Source organism: Phyllostomus hastatus, unplaced genomic scaffold, assembly GCF_019186645.2.
Source record: "Phyllostomus hastatus isolate PE091 unplaced genomic scaffold, TTU_PhHast_1.1 phas_contig_58, whole genome shotgun sequence".
Classification (NCBI taxonomy): Eukaryota; Metazoa; Chordata; class Mammalia; order Chiroptera; family Phyllostomidae; genus Phyllostomus; species Phyllostomus hastatus.
The window spans coordinates 4,664,488-4,679,091 of record NW_025333916.1 but is presented as its reverse complement, the minus strand read 5'-3'; the positions used below and the strand labels follow the sequence as shown (position 1 = coordinate 4,679,091).

Genomic DNA, 14,604 nt, shown 5'->3' with positions numbered 1-14,604 from the left:
CAAAATAAAGCCAGCTATGTTACTGAAAAACTTAGCTAAGATATATTTTAGAATTTCATGCTTTAATTTTAAATATAGTTTTAGGATACATTTGGGAGAATTATGTAATTATACTAATACATGCTCATTTAAAATATGTAGAGCACATATAGACCACACAATCACAGACATGAATTTAGGATAACTATAAAGTTATAACTTGTGATTTTACTTATTTAGCAACTTGATCCCTCATCCAATATAATCTATCTGTACCAAAAAAAAAGTAGCTTTGCAATATGTCCTAGATATCAATATTATTTTATCTAAACTTATTCTGCAAAATGTGAAAATAATGTTCCAGTTAACACTTTTTATATAAAATCAATTTGAAACTACTTCTGTATTCAAACTAAGTGGGAAAACAACTTTTAGGAGATATTTATTCAAACTATACCATTCCCATACTTACAATGTTTCTCACCCCCACCCTAGTCCCTGTTTAAAAAAGTTCCCAAATTAGCATTCTTCATTTGTCTAAAAATAGAAAACTTGAATAATGAAAGTCAATTAGGCTTGTCTTGTTTCCAATTAAACATTGTTTTCATGAACCTTAATAATTTCATATACTTGCTCAATTATGTCTAAAGAACTTATATATTTTGTCTAAATCATAGTTTCCTAAAATTCCTAAATGTACTTCCCTGAAGCCTTAGTTCAAGTGGATTAATTTAGAAGACAAAATCCAATGGGTAAACTAATGGATAAAAATAACTCTCTGATGCTTAATTTAGGAAATTAACTTGTGGAAATTTCTAGCCCTCAGAAAGCCATTAGAAGAGGAGGAGTAATAGTCATAACCTTACACAGGCCCATGCCACTTGGAGACCCCTGTCAAGAGTTATGCACCTTCTTATCTGAGCACAGGAATGGTGGGCACAGTTTTATGTGAGGACAGGCCTGAGCACCAGAAACTTCTTTACAATTACCTAACACATGCCAACATATTTCCAAACAGCAGCTACAATTTAAAGTCATGAGCCCTACTTCTGATAAGGGTGGAAGGTGTAAAATACCAAGTATCCTTCCACTGGACAATAAAAGCTCAGCCTGATGGCTACTGGTGGCAACTGTTACCTATGCCAGCGGGGAAGCCCTGGTCTGGCCAGAGCCAGGAGGGGCACATTCGTGGGAGGCTTTTCTGAACGTGCCAAAGGATCCTGTAAATAGTACCAAAAAGCTGTACCTCATTTATTTTTTCCACTCTCTTCCTATTTTTCAACCATCTGAAATTAGCATCCTCACCCCTTTCCTGGGCCCCAGTGGTTGAGCAGATCAGTGAACACCAGGGGCCTCTCTGTCACCTCATTCTCCCTGGGTACAATCCCTTCCTCCTGTGGGCCTCCTCATGCACCTCATACCTGCCAAGTATACAGTGTCTGTCAATTTTGCTGTCATCAACTGTACAGTTTGCCTGTTGCTTTCCCAAGGTTGATCTGCTGTCCCCAAAAATGCCTCTCTGCCCTGTGTGTTAGTCTTGTCTTTGCTCCAGAGGTCTGTTTCTGACTAGAGGTTGGTTTTTTCCTTCTGGCTTCTTCCTTTCCAGACTCTGTTTTTCTCTTTACATCCCCTGACCTACCTTTCTCCTGCTGTCATTCTTTCGCATTTACACCCCTTGGAAAAGGCAAGTTTATCTCTCCATCTTTCAGGGCTGTGTTTCTCTCTAGTGTCTGCCTCTGTCCCTTAGCTTGCCTATCTGGCTTCCCCCAGATGCTCCTCCCCTCTCCATGCCCATGCTGGTCTCTTTCCTGCAGGTGCACCTGTCTAGGAGTACACATGCAGTATTGTATTTCTTGTATCTCATTGCATTTCTATTGCTGGTGTACACTGACCTGCCAGTCATACATGAGACATTTTCCCTAGGATTTCATGGGGTGTAGGAAAGTATGTCTCTCCCTCTGCATGCACTCCTCCCCCCTCTCCCAAATCTGAGTGTTTCTCATTTAGATGCCTCTCTGGTGGGTAACATATGTGTCCTGAAGTATACATCCATGTGTCCACTCAATTCTATGAGTGCCCTCCTGACAGCATACTCACTTCTATCTCTCCTGATGTTTACACATACACTATCATGTGAGTTCATGTATTTCCCAAGCTGTGCACAACTGAATGCCTCCCCCTGCGTACATGTTTATGTAGCAGGCTTCTCTGAAGGTAAGTCTTCCTTGGTCCAGGTTCACACATTCCCCGTGAAACAGGGTTCACACCTCTCCCGTGGCTCTGCCTCCAACTCAGTCTTCCTTCTATGCATTTAAAGTGCCTGGCACTAGTGGGAGCTCAACAGATGTTAAATCTCCACTTTTATCTGAATAACTGAGTCTGCATCTGAGTCGCCCTCTGTGCCAGTTTTCTGAGATCAGGTCATCGGAGCATGTTTCCTTGGTATAGACTGGGCTATCTGTCAGGATACTCTGTGGGTTATATCTCCCTCCAGTTGTCTCTCCTTTTCGAGTAAATGTTACCTGTCCTCATATGGTATATACCTCCCCCTGTGCAATGTGTCTGCTCCGGTCTCCCTCATTCACGCACAGTACTGCATGCCCAGAAACGGCTTCCCCATGCGGGAACCCTGGTTGCGGTGTCTCTTTTCTGTGGCTCTTTCTCTGTCTCTCACTTTTTTCTTTTTTTCAACGTGAGAATGTGTTCCTGAACTTGTACTCCAGTTGCGGTATATGTGCGCCCATATGAGCCTTCGCTGTACTGAGTTTTGTGTCCATGGGTCTCTCTCTGGAACGCGGTGCGGGGTAACACCGCGGGATGCAGTGTATCCTCCCCCAACCCTCACCCTCTTTCAATGTCTGTACACTGGAAGTCTCCCCGAGACATGGAGCTTCTTTCGGGTACGAGGAGCCTCTACGAATCTGTCCCTAGTAACCGATGTCTTGCTCCTAGGAGAGAGCTGTGTGTGTGTAGCTAGCTCCCTGGATCGTGGTGCTGGCGCGTCTCTGTCAACGCAAAGCGCCTGGGTCCCCGAGACCCTGGGAGTGCGGTGGATGAGTGTGTCCCCCTCCTCATTCGTATGCGGAACGCCTGTGTCCTAGCCTTTGCTAATACTCAGTGTGCCGCCGCCAGCCCATAAGCGAAGTGGCTGTGTCCCCATCTCTGTGAGTACACAGTGTGCCCCGCCATACACAAAGCGTCTGTGTCCCTAAGTCTCGGAGAGTACAAGGTGTGCTCCACCTTTATACGCGGACCGCCTGTGTCCGGGTCTCTGGAGTCCACGGTCCCTATGTGTTACCCCCCAAAACGCGGACTGCTTGTGCCTACGGGTCCTCCGGAGTTTATTATCCGCACGCTGCAAACCCCCCAGTCCTCATCCCACCCCACCCCCGGGCCGTGAGCAGCGAGGTATCTCCCTGGTACCTCTCTCCCTTCATGGGACAGAAAAAGCCAGGAAACCCACGGGCGCCGTCGGAAAGTCCCGCAGAGGCGGCACTACCAAGACAGAGCCGCGACTGCCTCGGCCCCGCCGCCAGGGGCCGCTCGCCCACCCGCCCGCCTCTCAACGCCCCAGCACCAGGCTGGCCCAGGACGCCGTCGTCAGCGACCCTGCCCGGCCCTTCCTAGCCCTGCCTCCGCGGGCGCTGACAGCAGCGGCGGCGAGCCACGGCCCGCCACCCCCATGCCAGGTGCGGGGTTCGGGAGAGGCGCGGTCCGGCGGCAAGGAACGGTCCTCCCCCTCCGCGAGCCGGGCGGGTCGGTCGGCCGGCCAACTCACCTTGTGGCTCTGGTAGGTCTCGAGCGCTCGGATCGCCGTCTCGGTGAGCTTCACATGAAGCACAGTGATGTTGTCCTGCCCCAGCCGTCCGCACGACAGCCCATAGCGCTGCTCTTCCCGCAGGCCCGCTGCCCCCCCTGCCGCCATCTTAAACTCCCTGGGGTGCCGCTGCCGACGCCGCTCCGGCTCTAGTCTCCACTGCGGCCGCGGCTGCTCGCGCTTCTGCAGCCGCCGCCACAGCTACGGCCATCCCGCTGCTGACGTACTGTCATATACTGCGCTCAGCCAGACCTAGGGCTGCCACCGCCGCCACCCGCCCCGCCCTCCTGCCCCTCGCCCCGCCCCTAGTTCATCTCATTGGCTCCGTTCCCCTCAGAACCGCCCTCATTGGCCGCCATCCTCATGGGGGAGGAGCCCAAAGTCGCTGGAGTTTTGCTCTCGAGACGGGACGTCCGAGAGGTGAGAGGCTGACGTCGAGGTGACGCGCTAACTTAATCACATTTTACGTCACGTCTGGTCGTCTTGGCTCAACGGACGCGATTGGCCAGCCTGGCTTGGCGGGATCCCCTGCTATTTCGGTGCTTAAGTTTCCCGGTCTGGTTATCTGGAGTTGGAACCCTGCCCCTTGGGGGATACTAGTGGCGGGTAGGAAAGAGTCCCTTTCTGAGCTGGTGGTCTTGAGAGGAGGACCCTCACCCCAAATGTACGTCCGAGTAAGGACTTCCTCCCCCCACGGCCACAGGGAGCTTTTGGAAGTTGATGTGTGCGTGTGAGGGAGGACACAGTAGATGGAGTCACTGGTGAGCTCAAAACTCGGTTTAGTACTACTGTTGAGCAGGTGGAATTTTCAGCCTAAACTTGAAATTCCCGAGTCGACCCTAGACTTTAGGTTTGTGTTAGACTGCGTGGAACATCTTAAGTACACTATTCCTAAAGCTTAAATGACTGTGGTGTGGTGGGTATGGTATTATAGATATTGAACTTAAAGGCCTCTCCCGGCCGTGACCTCTTCTGATCCCTAGGCATATATTCCTTTCCCCCTGAGTTCGCCAAGGGCAGGGTTGTGTGAGCCTGGTTGTGGAAAGGCATCCTTGGATGGGGTGGCATATCCTTTTAAAGGACCGTGAAAGAGTAGAACTAGCCTCCGCCTAAATTAAATTAAACATCGATACCTCCCATTTTCTGATTCTGTTTGAATTCTGTCCATTTTGTTTGACAGGGATGTGGGAAAACCTAGCTGAGGTTTAAGCTGTTGATGTTAAGTGGGGAATATGGGGGTGCGAGGCGGTGCGGAGGCCAGGCATATTTTCCGTTCTTCAGGAAGCTCGGTGTGTAGGCGTGGCTAAAGCAGGAACCTAATCTGAGTCCTCTTGAGGCTGTACGTGGATAAACGGACAGGTTTCCCATTAGGGAGGGTGAATTAACTGGGTGATCAGAAACACCAGATAAAAACAAACCATTGAAAATCTTGAAACTCTTGAAAGGCAGTTTTTTTAAAATGACTTGAAAATATATTGAGACACTTGTTGTTTTCCTCAGATTGCAAAACCTTGTTGCGTTTTATAGGGATTCTTCAGGAAAATTTATAGGCAGTATTTCCCATCCTTTTAAAATGGATAGGGCTAGATTTTGCCAGAAGGTGTAAGTGGGAATTTTGGGAGTTTTTCATTATTTACACCGCCCCCCCCCCAATAAAATCCCTTCCTCAGCTTCCTCAGCCCACAGGTGCACTACCCCTTGATTCAGGCTCTCAAGCATTGTATGTGTACGATATGAATTACAGAACTATTTCTTCCCTAGAGATGGGTTAAGTGGAAACATCTGTATTAAGTATTAGTTACATCACAGAAGAGCATATTTTAAATTGACTGAATTTCAAGCCACCAGAATTGGCTAGCTATTAAGACATGATTCACACTTGTTAATTTAGTTTACTACAGTGTTAATGATATTAAAATTCATCGTATAGAGATATAAGACAATAGCCAAAAATTTTTAAAAAATAATTTTATACTTGAATTATTTGTGTGTGTGTGTTTACTTTAATAGAGAAGTATTTACTTTGACATATCTAAAGCCTTAATTATTTGTCAGGGGCAGGAGTTTCACCAGGACAAGTAAAACCTGTATCCCACTGCTTTTCCTGTGAAGTTGGGTAAATCCCCTCCCACATGGCATCTTAACATAGCCTCCTCTTACTCAGAACTTCTGATGACATCCGGGGTGGGGGAGGAGCAAGGGTGGTTTTCACTGCAGTTTTCAAATGTCTGACCTGCAGCCACTTTCTAGTAATTGATTTTCTTTTCTTAATTATAGTAGAAAAAAAAGTCCTCGTACCCTGTTTCAGTGGGTAAAAATCTTTCATTGGATATGAAATTATTGTAGTGAGTTATTTGTATTTTTCCTCTTTCAGGCTTTTACTATGGAAGGAAGCAATGACCATATACAAAGTAATATGGTAATCTAGTAGTATTGCATAAGATGAATTATACCTGCCTGCATCAAATGGGCAAGTTGTGATACTGATATGGGTAATTCCTTTTGAGAGGGCTGATGAAAGTTGCTCTTTGGGAAATTCACCATTTTATAAATCTTTTCTGTATTATTATTCAGTTTAAATAATTAACAAATAATTATCAAATGTCAATTTAGTGTAAAATGCTGTGGGGGGGTAAAAATAAATGGGATAGTCTTTTATTTAAAGGAATTTTCTGTTTAATATGATGAATGAACTAACATACTCAATGCAAAACAATTAGAGAATAAACGCCCAGTTAGGTGGTAGTGGTGATAAGCTCAAAAATTCAAAGAAAGGAGAAGTCTGGAGAGGTTTTGTGGAGGTGGTGAAACTTAAACAGTTCTCAAGGGCTGAGTAGATTCTGGATAAGTGGAGGTGCATAGATGGGGAGAGGCCAAATAAAAATGATCTTTCTAAGTGAACCCATTTATTTTATGAATGAGGAAATTGAGACGCCGTTATTTTAAAAGCAACTGGCTGTCAAAATTTTTTAAAAGATTTTATTTATTTATTTACTTTTAGAGAGAGGGGAAAGGAGAGAGAAAGAGAAAGAAACATCAATGTATGGTTGTCTCTTATGTGCCCCCTACGGGGGATCTGGCCCTCAGCTCAGGCATGTGCCCTGACTGGGAATCGAACCAGTGACCCTTTGGTTCACAGGCTCAGTCTACTGAGCCACACCAGCCGGGGCTCAGCCTTATAATTTAAACAGCAAAGGTTATTCAAGCAGCAAATGAGTTTATTTGAGAATGGCAGAGGAATTGCAATTTAGGACATACAAACTATAATGAAGCATAGACAAGTTCAAAGAGACAACATAGATCAATTTTTATTGGGTTTCCGAAGGGAACTGGGGAGAGTTATTTTAAACAGGAACCAATTGGACAATGAGAGTTTGAGGTTGTAGTGGTGTCTTATTGGCAATAAGTAGAGAGCAGTTGCTTATGCTGAGGCAAGCAGGGAAGAAACCTAACTTTTGCTGACTCTATAAGCTTCCATGAGTGGTAGTGTGGGAGAGCTCTCCTTTCATCGCCTCCTGACTCCAAGGTGACTGTTTCCTTCATTCATTTTCACACTACCTAACTTATTACAAGCAGGAGAGACAGGTCTGAAATCAGCTGTTTAAGTGTCCTTCTAGTCACTATATACACCGAGTAGCTATTATTTGAATTTAATAACTGAGAAAAAATATGTCTTACACAGTAATTTAATGTGAGGAAAAGGTGAAAAGAAAGTAACCTGAGGCAGAACCTGTTCCATCTCTGATGTCTATCATACAATGCAGGCAGGAAGATGGTGAACATCAAGCCCTTTGCCACCCTTCAATTGCCAGGACATCCCTCATTCCTGGTTACTACATACTTACTGACCATTTCTCATTTATCCTTTGGAGCTAAGGTCACCAATTCAAATGCCTTAAGGGCCATTAGCTACTCAAAATGAGTGAAGCAGGCCAGACACAATGCCATAAGAACTGAAGGTGCTGGACTGTGATGATATGGGAGTGTTGAAGGCCTCAGTGGTTTTCAGGTGCAGCTGATTGTTTCCAGGTGAAGGTGCAGAGGTCCTGTGTTGTCTGTCCTTCTTATTTTTCCTGGGATTGGCAACCCAGTCTTGGGGAAAGCTACCCCACCCCTAGACCTCTACCTTTATACTCTCTTAGTCTCCAAAGTTCTTTCCTTCTCCTAAAACAGTCTGGTTCATTTCAAAAATTGTAATCTGGGAGTAGGTAAAGTACCCTCCATTCTCCTGTCATCTCCCCACTTCCACTTAAAACCCCTTCTATTTTTAAAAAATAATTTATTTTTCAATTACAGTTAACATGAAGTATTATATTAGTTTCAGGTGTTAAACATAATGGGTAGACATTTACTTACCTTAGGAATTGATCACCCCAGAAAGTCTAGTGCCCATCTGACACTATACATGGTTGTTACAATATTATTGACTATATTCCTTATGCTGTATTTTATATTCCCATGACTAGTTTTGTAATTGATAATTTGTACTTAATCCTTTTCCCTTTTTTCACCCATCCCCCCAACCACCCTACCATCTAGTGATCCTCAATTTATTCTCTGTATCTATGAGTCCAAGATGATAATTCAAAGAGGTATATGCACCCCTATGCTCATTGCAGCATTATGTACAATAGCTAAGATATGGAAGCAACTTAAGTGTTCATCAATAGAAAAGTAGATAAAGAAAATGTGGTACATATATACAATGGAATAGTAGTCAGCCATAAAAAAAGAATAAAATTCTACCATGTGCAACAGCACAGATGGACCTAGAAGATATTATGCTAATTGAGATAAGTTAGACAGCCCTGGCAAGGTGGTTCAGTTGGTTGGAGTGTTGTCCCAATGCACCAGAGTTGCTGGTTCAATCCCAGGCAGGCCACATAACAGGAGTCAACCAATGGGTGCATAAATGGTTGGAGCAATGAGTCAGTGTTTCTCCCTTCCCCTCTCTCAAATCAATTTTTTTTAAAGTTAGGGGGGTATAAAAAGGTTAAATGGCAATGAAAGAAAATACAGTAACTTTTTTTCAATTAAAGATTTTTTAAAAAGAGAAAAACAAATGTGATTTCACTTATGTGTGGAATCAAAAAAATAAATGAACAAACAAAACAGAAACAAATTCATAGATCAAATCTTTTCTTTATTCTTTGTTAGGCTGAGTAGAAGACTATGTGGGCAGGGTTATCTCTCACTCTCAGATATTTAGAAAACACAACTCTGGCTTACTAAGACAGAGATACTCAGACTTTACTAACACCTTTTTCAGTGTGTTTACCTTTTTATTCCTTGCCTTTCTTCATTTGAAGAGCAGTCTTTAGGAAGTTCATATCCTTTGAAAGCAAAAGGCTCAGACTCAATCCTCCCGCACACTAAGAAAACTCACTCTTGTACTGATTGAAAAAATGTCCTGTCCACAGAATTGCACAATCTAGTGACCAAAGTGTCCCTTTCTCCCATATGATCATTGTTTTTATGGATTTTTAGCACAGTGCAAAGTGCCCTGAAAAGTATCAAACTTTGAGAATGAAAAGGGCGTTAAAGAGTGACTTCACAATTTTTATTGTGTCCATGATGTACTAAAAGGGAGTACGTGTGTTTCTGAATAAACCGGGAAGGTAGGAACCCTGGAGAGGGCAAAATGTCAGGTTTTTGCAGTTTTTCACTTGTGAACATGCTAATAGTGGGCCAAACACCATCAGCATCAAGAACAAAATGGATATTTAATTACAGCTTATTCTTGATGGGGCTTTGCAGATTGAAAGCAATTAAGTTATATTATTTCTTTGTTTCATACTCATTTTACCATTGAGGTAAATGAGGTTCAGGGAGGCTGTGTATCACCCAGTTGGTAAGAGTCTAGCTGGATCCTAAGATTTCCTTTTCCTCATATAGCACTTGTATCTTTGAGCATGGCTGTAAGGTTGAGGAGTTATACCGAATCTGTCAGGTTGTCACAGTAAAAGTAATAAAGAGGAAATGGTTGGTTCTACTTTTGGGGGCAGCTTGGGAAATGGTTTTGTTTTTCGTGTTAAAAGCAAGACTGAAGTCATTTGAATCACTCCCTCTACACAAATACCAGATATACAATTAAATAATAAGAAGGCAAATAAAATGACCCATTCAGCATTGATTTATTATAGCTAGCATACTGACTTTAGTGAGATTAATGAAAGTTGATTTTACTTTAATGTGTGGCACAGATAATTTATGATATGTTAGAACCCTTGATATAACAAATATACACATAACTGCCCATTGGAAAATGTTCATATAATTTTAAATTATAAGGATGTACAGTTGTATCTTTGCTTTTATTGCATGTTAATGATTTATTTGATAATGAGTCTTTGGTCAAAAGCACAATCCCCAATAACATCACTTGTTCCCATGGGAAAACACCACTCACTTTATAATATGGTTTCTAGAACATATTGTGGCAAAAATTAGAGAATAAATATATCTCACAGATGAACACAGAAGGCCTTTCTGTTTCTACTTAGAGACGTAGAATTTTAGTCACCCTGATTCCATTTTATTTACAATCAGCGATTTATTCAAGTATCATATCTTCAATGGTTTGATCTGTTATAGTCTACTATTTGGAAGCCTTTGCTGTTGCTTTGTATTTTGGAAATTTAAAAACCCATATGACCTTCACTGGTTAGAATATTTACATAATTAGAAACATGAAAGTATAGTCTAATAAGGGAAATAGGATATGAGGATAAGAGATATTAGATGAGCAATAGCATCCAGGCCCTTAACAGAGTTGTAGGAGTTCTGGACTGCTGGAACATATTCGGTCAGGGCATTGGGAAAAGCTTCACAAAGAGTTTGCATTGAAGCATCAAAGGTTTGTAGCTATAATAATGGGAGTATTAAAACATTCTAAGTTTAGGGATCTTATAAGTAGTGGTTTGCTATGTATCACAAGATGTTTTGGGGAAAGACAGTAATCTATTTTAAATAGCATTTGGGGCACATGAAGGTGGTTGTGACTGATGGAGACAGAAAAATGGTTGGGGACAGATGTGAAGAAAGTTTTCCAGAAAAGGGGACCCTAGGGCACTGTTGGTGGGACTGCAGACTGGTACAACCACTATGGAAAGCAGTATGGAACTTCCTCAGAAAACTAAAAATGGATCTGCCTTTTGACCCTGCAATTCCACTGCTGGGACTCTATCCTAAGAACACTGAAACACCAATACAAAAGAACCTTTGCACCCCGATGTTCATAGCAGCACAATTTACAATAGCTAGGTGCTGGAAGCAACCTAGATGCACATCAGTAAATGAATGGATCAAAAAACTATGGTACATTTACACAATGGAATTCTATGCAACAGAAAGAAAGAAGGAGCTCCTACCCTTTGCAACAGCATGGATGGAGCTGGAAAGTGTTATGCTAAGCGAAACAAGCCAGGCAGTGAAAGACAAATACCACATGATATCACCTTTAACAGGAACCTAAACAACAAAACAAAGAAACAAGCAAAATATAGCCAAAGACACTGAAATAGAGGACAAGTTGAAAGTGAGTAGAGGGGAGAGAAGAGGGAATTTCAGGGGAAAATGGGAAGGGTTTACAGGAACAAATTTAAAGGACACATGGACAAAAACTAGGGGTGGGGGGTAATGGGAGGGAAGTAGGGAGGGTTGGGTGGGTGGGCTGGAATGGGAGTAAATGGGAGAAAACTGTACTTGAACAATGATTAAAATAAAATAAAAAAATAAAATTAAATTAAAAAAAGAAAGTAACAAAAAAAAAAAAGAAAATTTTCCATATGGGACTAAGGGGTATGGACTTTTATTTGTGAGCAATAGGGAACTGGTGGAGGCTTCTGACCAGGGAGTGGCATATTCCAATCCATAAATTAGGACTATCCAAGTGATAGCAGCATGAGTAATGGGTTGGAGTGGGAGATACTGGAAAAAGGAAGATGCTTTGTCTTAGGAGACAAAGGCAATAAGGTCTGTGCCAGGGTATTGATAATAGGATGCAGAAGAGGAGGAGGTATGAAAGGCTCTGTGAAGGTAGAGTTGTCTGATTTGGCAGCTTCATTTGGGCATGATAAGTGATTTAGCATGAGGAACCCCAAATTACTAGCTTCAAGTTTGGTTTACTAGACGATACGAGGGGGACCCCCAAAAAAAAACCCTGGAATTCATTTGTAAAAAATTGTGTATTTATTCTTACATGTTTAAATTTCAAGTCACCTTCAAAGTACTCTCCATTTGATGCAATGCACCTACTAAGACATTTTTTCCACTGCTCAAAACAGTTTTTGAACTCATCAATTTAGATGCCTTTTAGTGCTTCTGCCACTTTTTTTTCACCTCTTCTATATCTTGAGGACATTTTTTCATACAGGGAAACAAAAAAAAAAGTCTCTGGGGGCAAGTTTGGGTGAATAGGGAGGGTGGGGCCTGGGGGTCATGTTGGTTTTGGTTAAAAACTATTGAATACTCAGTGTAGTGCGGGCAGGTGTGTAAATCACCCATCATTGAAATGGGCAAATACATTGAAAGAGTCTTCAGAAAAATTCACTGAAGCCAAATGAAACCTCTCACAACAATACCAGTTGATAAAGAAAGGTTCCTAGAACACTCACCGAGCAGGGGACGACTGTCCTACAAGGGGCCTGTCCTCCAGAAGATAATTCTGTTTTTTGAAGAGTCTGCCATCATAGTACTGATATGAAAAGAAATAAGGAAATCAGGAGAAGGAGCTGGTTTAGGTTAGAGATGGTAGTAGAATATGTGAGTTAAAATGTTTAGCAGGCATTTGGAAATGTGGGCCTTAGGCCTCAGGGTCAATTTTATTACGATAATAGTGAGGGGAGGGCTGGGTGGGTGAGATGGGAGTAAAAGATGGAAAATTGTACTGCAACAACAATTAAAATAAAATAAAATAAAAAAGATAACAGTGAGAGTCATGGAATGGACAAGTTTTCTTAGGGAGGTTATGAGGAAGGAGGAGGAGAAGGGAAAAAACTGGGGAGTATTCCCAAATCATGCTAACCATAAGGACTGTATCCCTGTTTCTCTGGAATAATGGTGGGCTGTACTACTTGAAACAGGTATCTTATGTCTGAGGGGTATGTGTGTGACCCTGTATACATTTCCAAGATTTTCCCAATAGGAATATCAAGCTCAGTCACTTGCATTCAGACCTGTGTTTTGGAATGTGAAGAAAAGGGGTAAATGAACAGCTGTTCCTTAGACATTGCACTTACCCCCAGTGCATACCCGTGGAGATGTGTTGATTTGCATGCCTCATTCATTATGTTATGACAGAAAGTAGGTATGTAGGTAGTAAAGGGGGAGCCTGAAGGCACTTTGATTTCAAATGTACAGGTAACAAAAGATTACTAGGGGGATGTAAGCAAGGAGAACAATGATCAAAGAAGGCTTTGTATCATTTGGAAGTTTGAAATAGGGTAACATCAGTGGACATCATGAACAATGTGATACTTAAGTAATTACTTGCAAAAAGCATTTTAAGAGTACGAGATCATTGCTATTGATAATAGTTACATACTGAATAAAGTTTGCTGGGTGTACATTTAATATTTTCCATCCTAAATAGATTATAATTTCAGCTCAATCCCAGGGAATATTATGTAACTGAAAAAGGAAAGGAATGCATTTATCTCCAAGGGCTGATATTATTGAATAGTACTTCAAGTGGTAATGCTCCCTCTTCCAATTGTTAAAGAAAATTAACTTTAACAGTGGCTAATTAACAGAATATGTTTGATAATCTGTAATCTGATTTTAAAAGCATTAACAGCCATTAACTGAGAATAAGGAGAACTGCTCTTAGTTTCTGATTCCATTCTTCTAATCCTTGCTCTTAATAAATCACTTCTCTTATGTGTAATGTGATTTTAGGTGATTCTAATACTCTAGTTATTTGAATTGTGATATTTCTCTTCAAAATTTCTCAGCATAAAAATTATTTTAAAAATAACATATGATTTGATTTACCTGCCAAAGAGTATTAGCCTCATATTGCACTATAAATATATCAAATCAATATATTGTACACCTTAATTTAACATGTTATATGTCAATTATATCTCAATTTTTTAAAGGTAGTATTGGCCTCTAACAAGGGTATTCACATTTTTAAAAAACAGCAGCATTCCACAGTGTTAATGATCTATTATGCTTCTGACCCATCTGGAAGAAATGGTACAGGAGTCAGCAGATCATATTAAACTTCAGTGGTACAGAGAGCCATGCAACATGATTTCTTTGCCAAATGATGACAAGTCTTGTATTTTGCATGGAGGAAGAGGTCCATCCTATGCATATCTTGAATTGGTTAGTATCTTTGCTTTATTTTTAGTTTCCTGAAATTAAAAAAAAATATTTTGCCATTTCAAAGTTAACCTATTTTTACACACTCACTCTCAGTATATATGTTTGAATAGATTGATTAAATGTTATTTTTGAATATTCTCCAAAATAGAAACATGGCATTAAAATTTTACTTCAAAAAACAGAAAATTTGAAGGTATTTTTTTATTTGAAATGGCAATTATCCCAGAAAGTATATTTATTGTAAAATATCTAAGTGTTAGCTCAGAATAAACTCATTTAAAATGATTTTTAATTCATATACAATAAAATGTACTTTTTATTGTATACATCTGAAAAACAAAAGAGTTCTAGCACCCCTCTGAACAAAAATCCTTCATGTGGTTCATTTGTCATACTGTCCTCCCTCTACTATTCACCTTCCTCTTCATCCTTCGCAAACACCTAATCTGTTCTCTGTTCTTATAGCTTTACTATTG

General features: G+C 41.4%; 1 protein-coding gene across 1 annotated transcript in view; it reads right to left on the bottom strand.

Moving 5' to 3' along the window:
• The window catches only part of ELL2 (elongation factor for RNA polymerase II 2), a 79,339-nt gene extending 75,278 nt beyond the window's left edge, over positions 1 to 4,061 (bottom strand). Inside the window, exon 1 of the mRNA XM_045847977.1 lies at positions 3,758 to 4,061. Within this exon, the coding sequence (XP_045703933.1) occupies positions 3,758 to 3,904 (147 nt within the window). The 5' untranslated portion in view covers positions 3,905 to 4,061. The remainder of the gene's footprint in view (positions 1 to 3,757) is intronic.
• Positions 4,062 to 14,604: the final 10,543 nt, after the last annotated feature.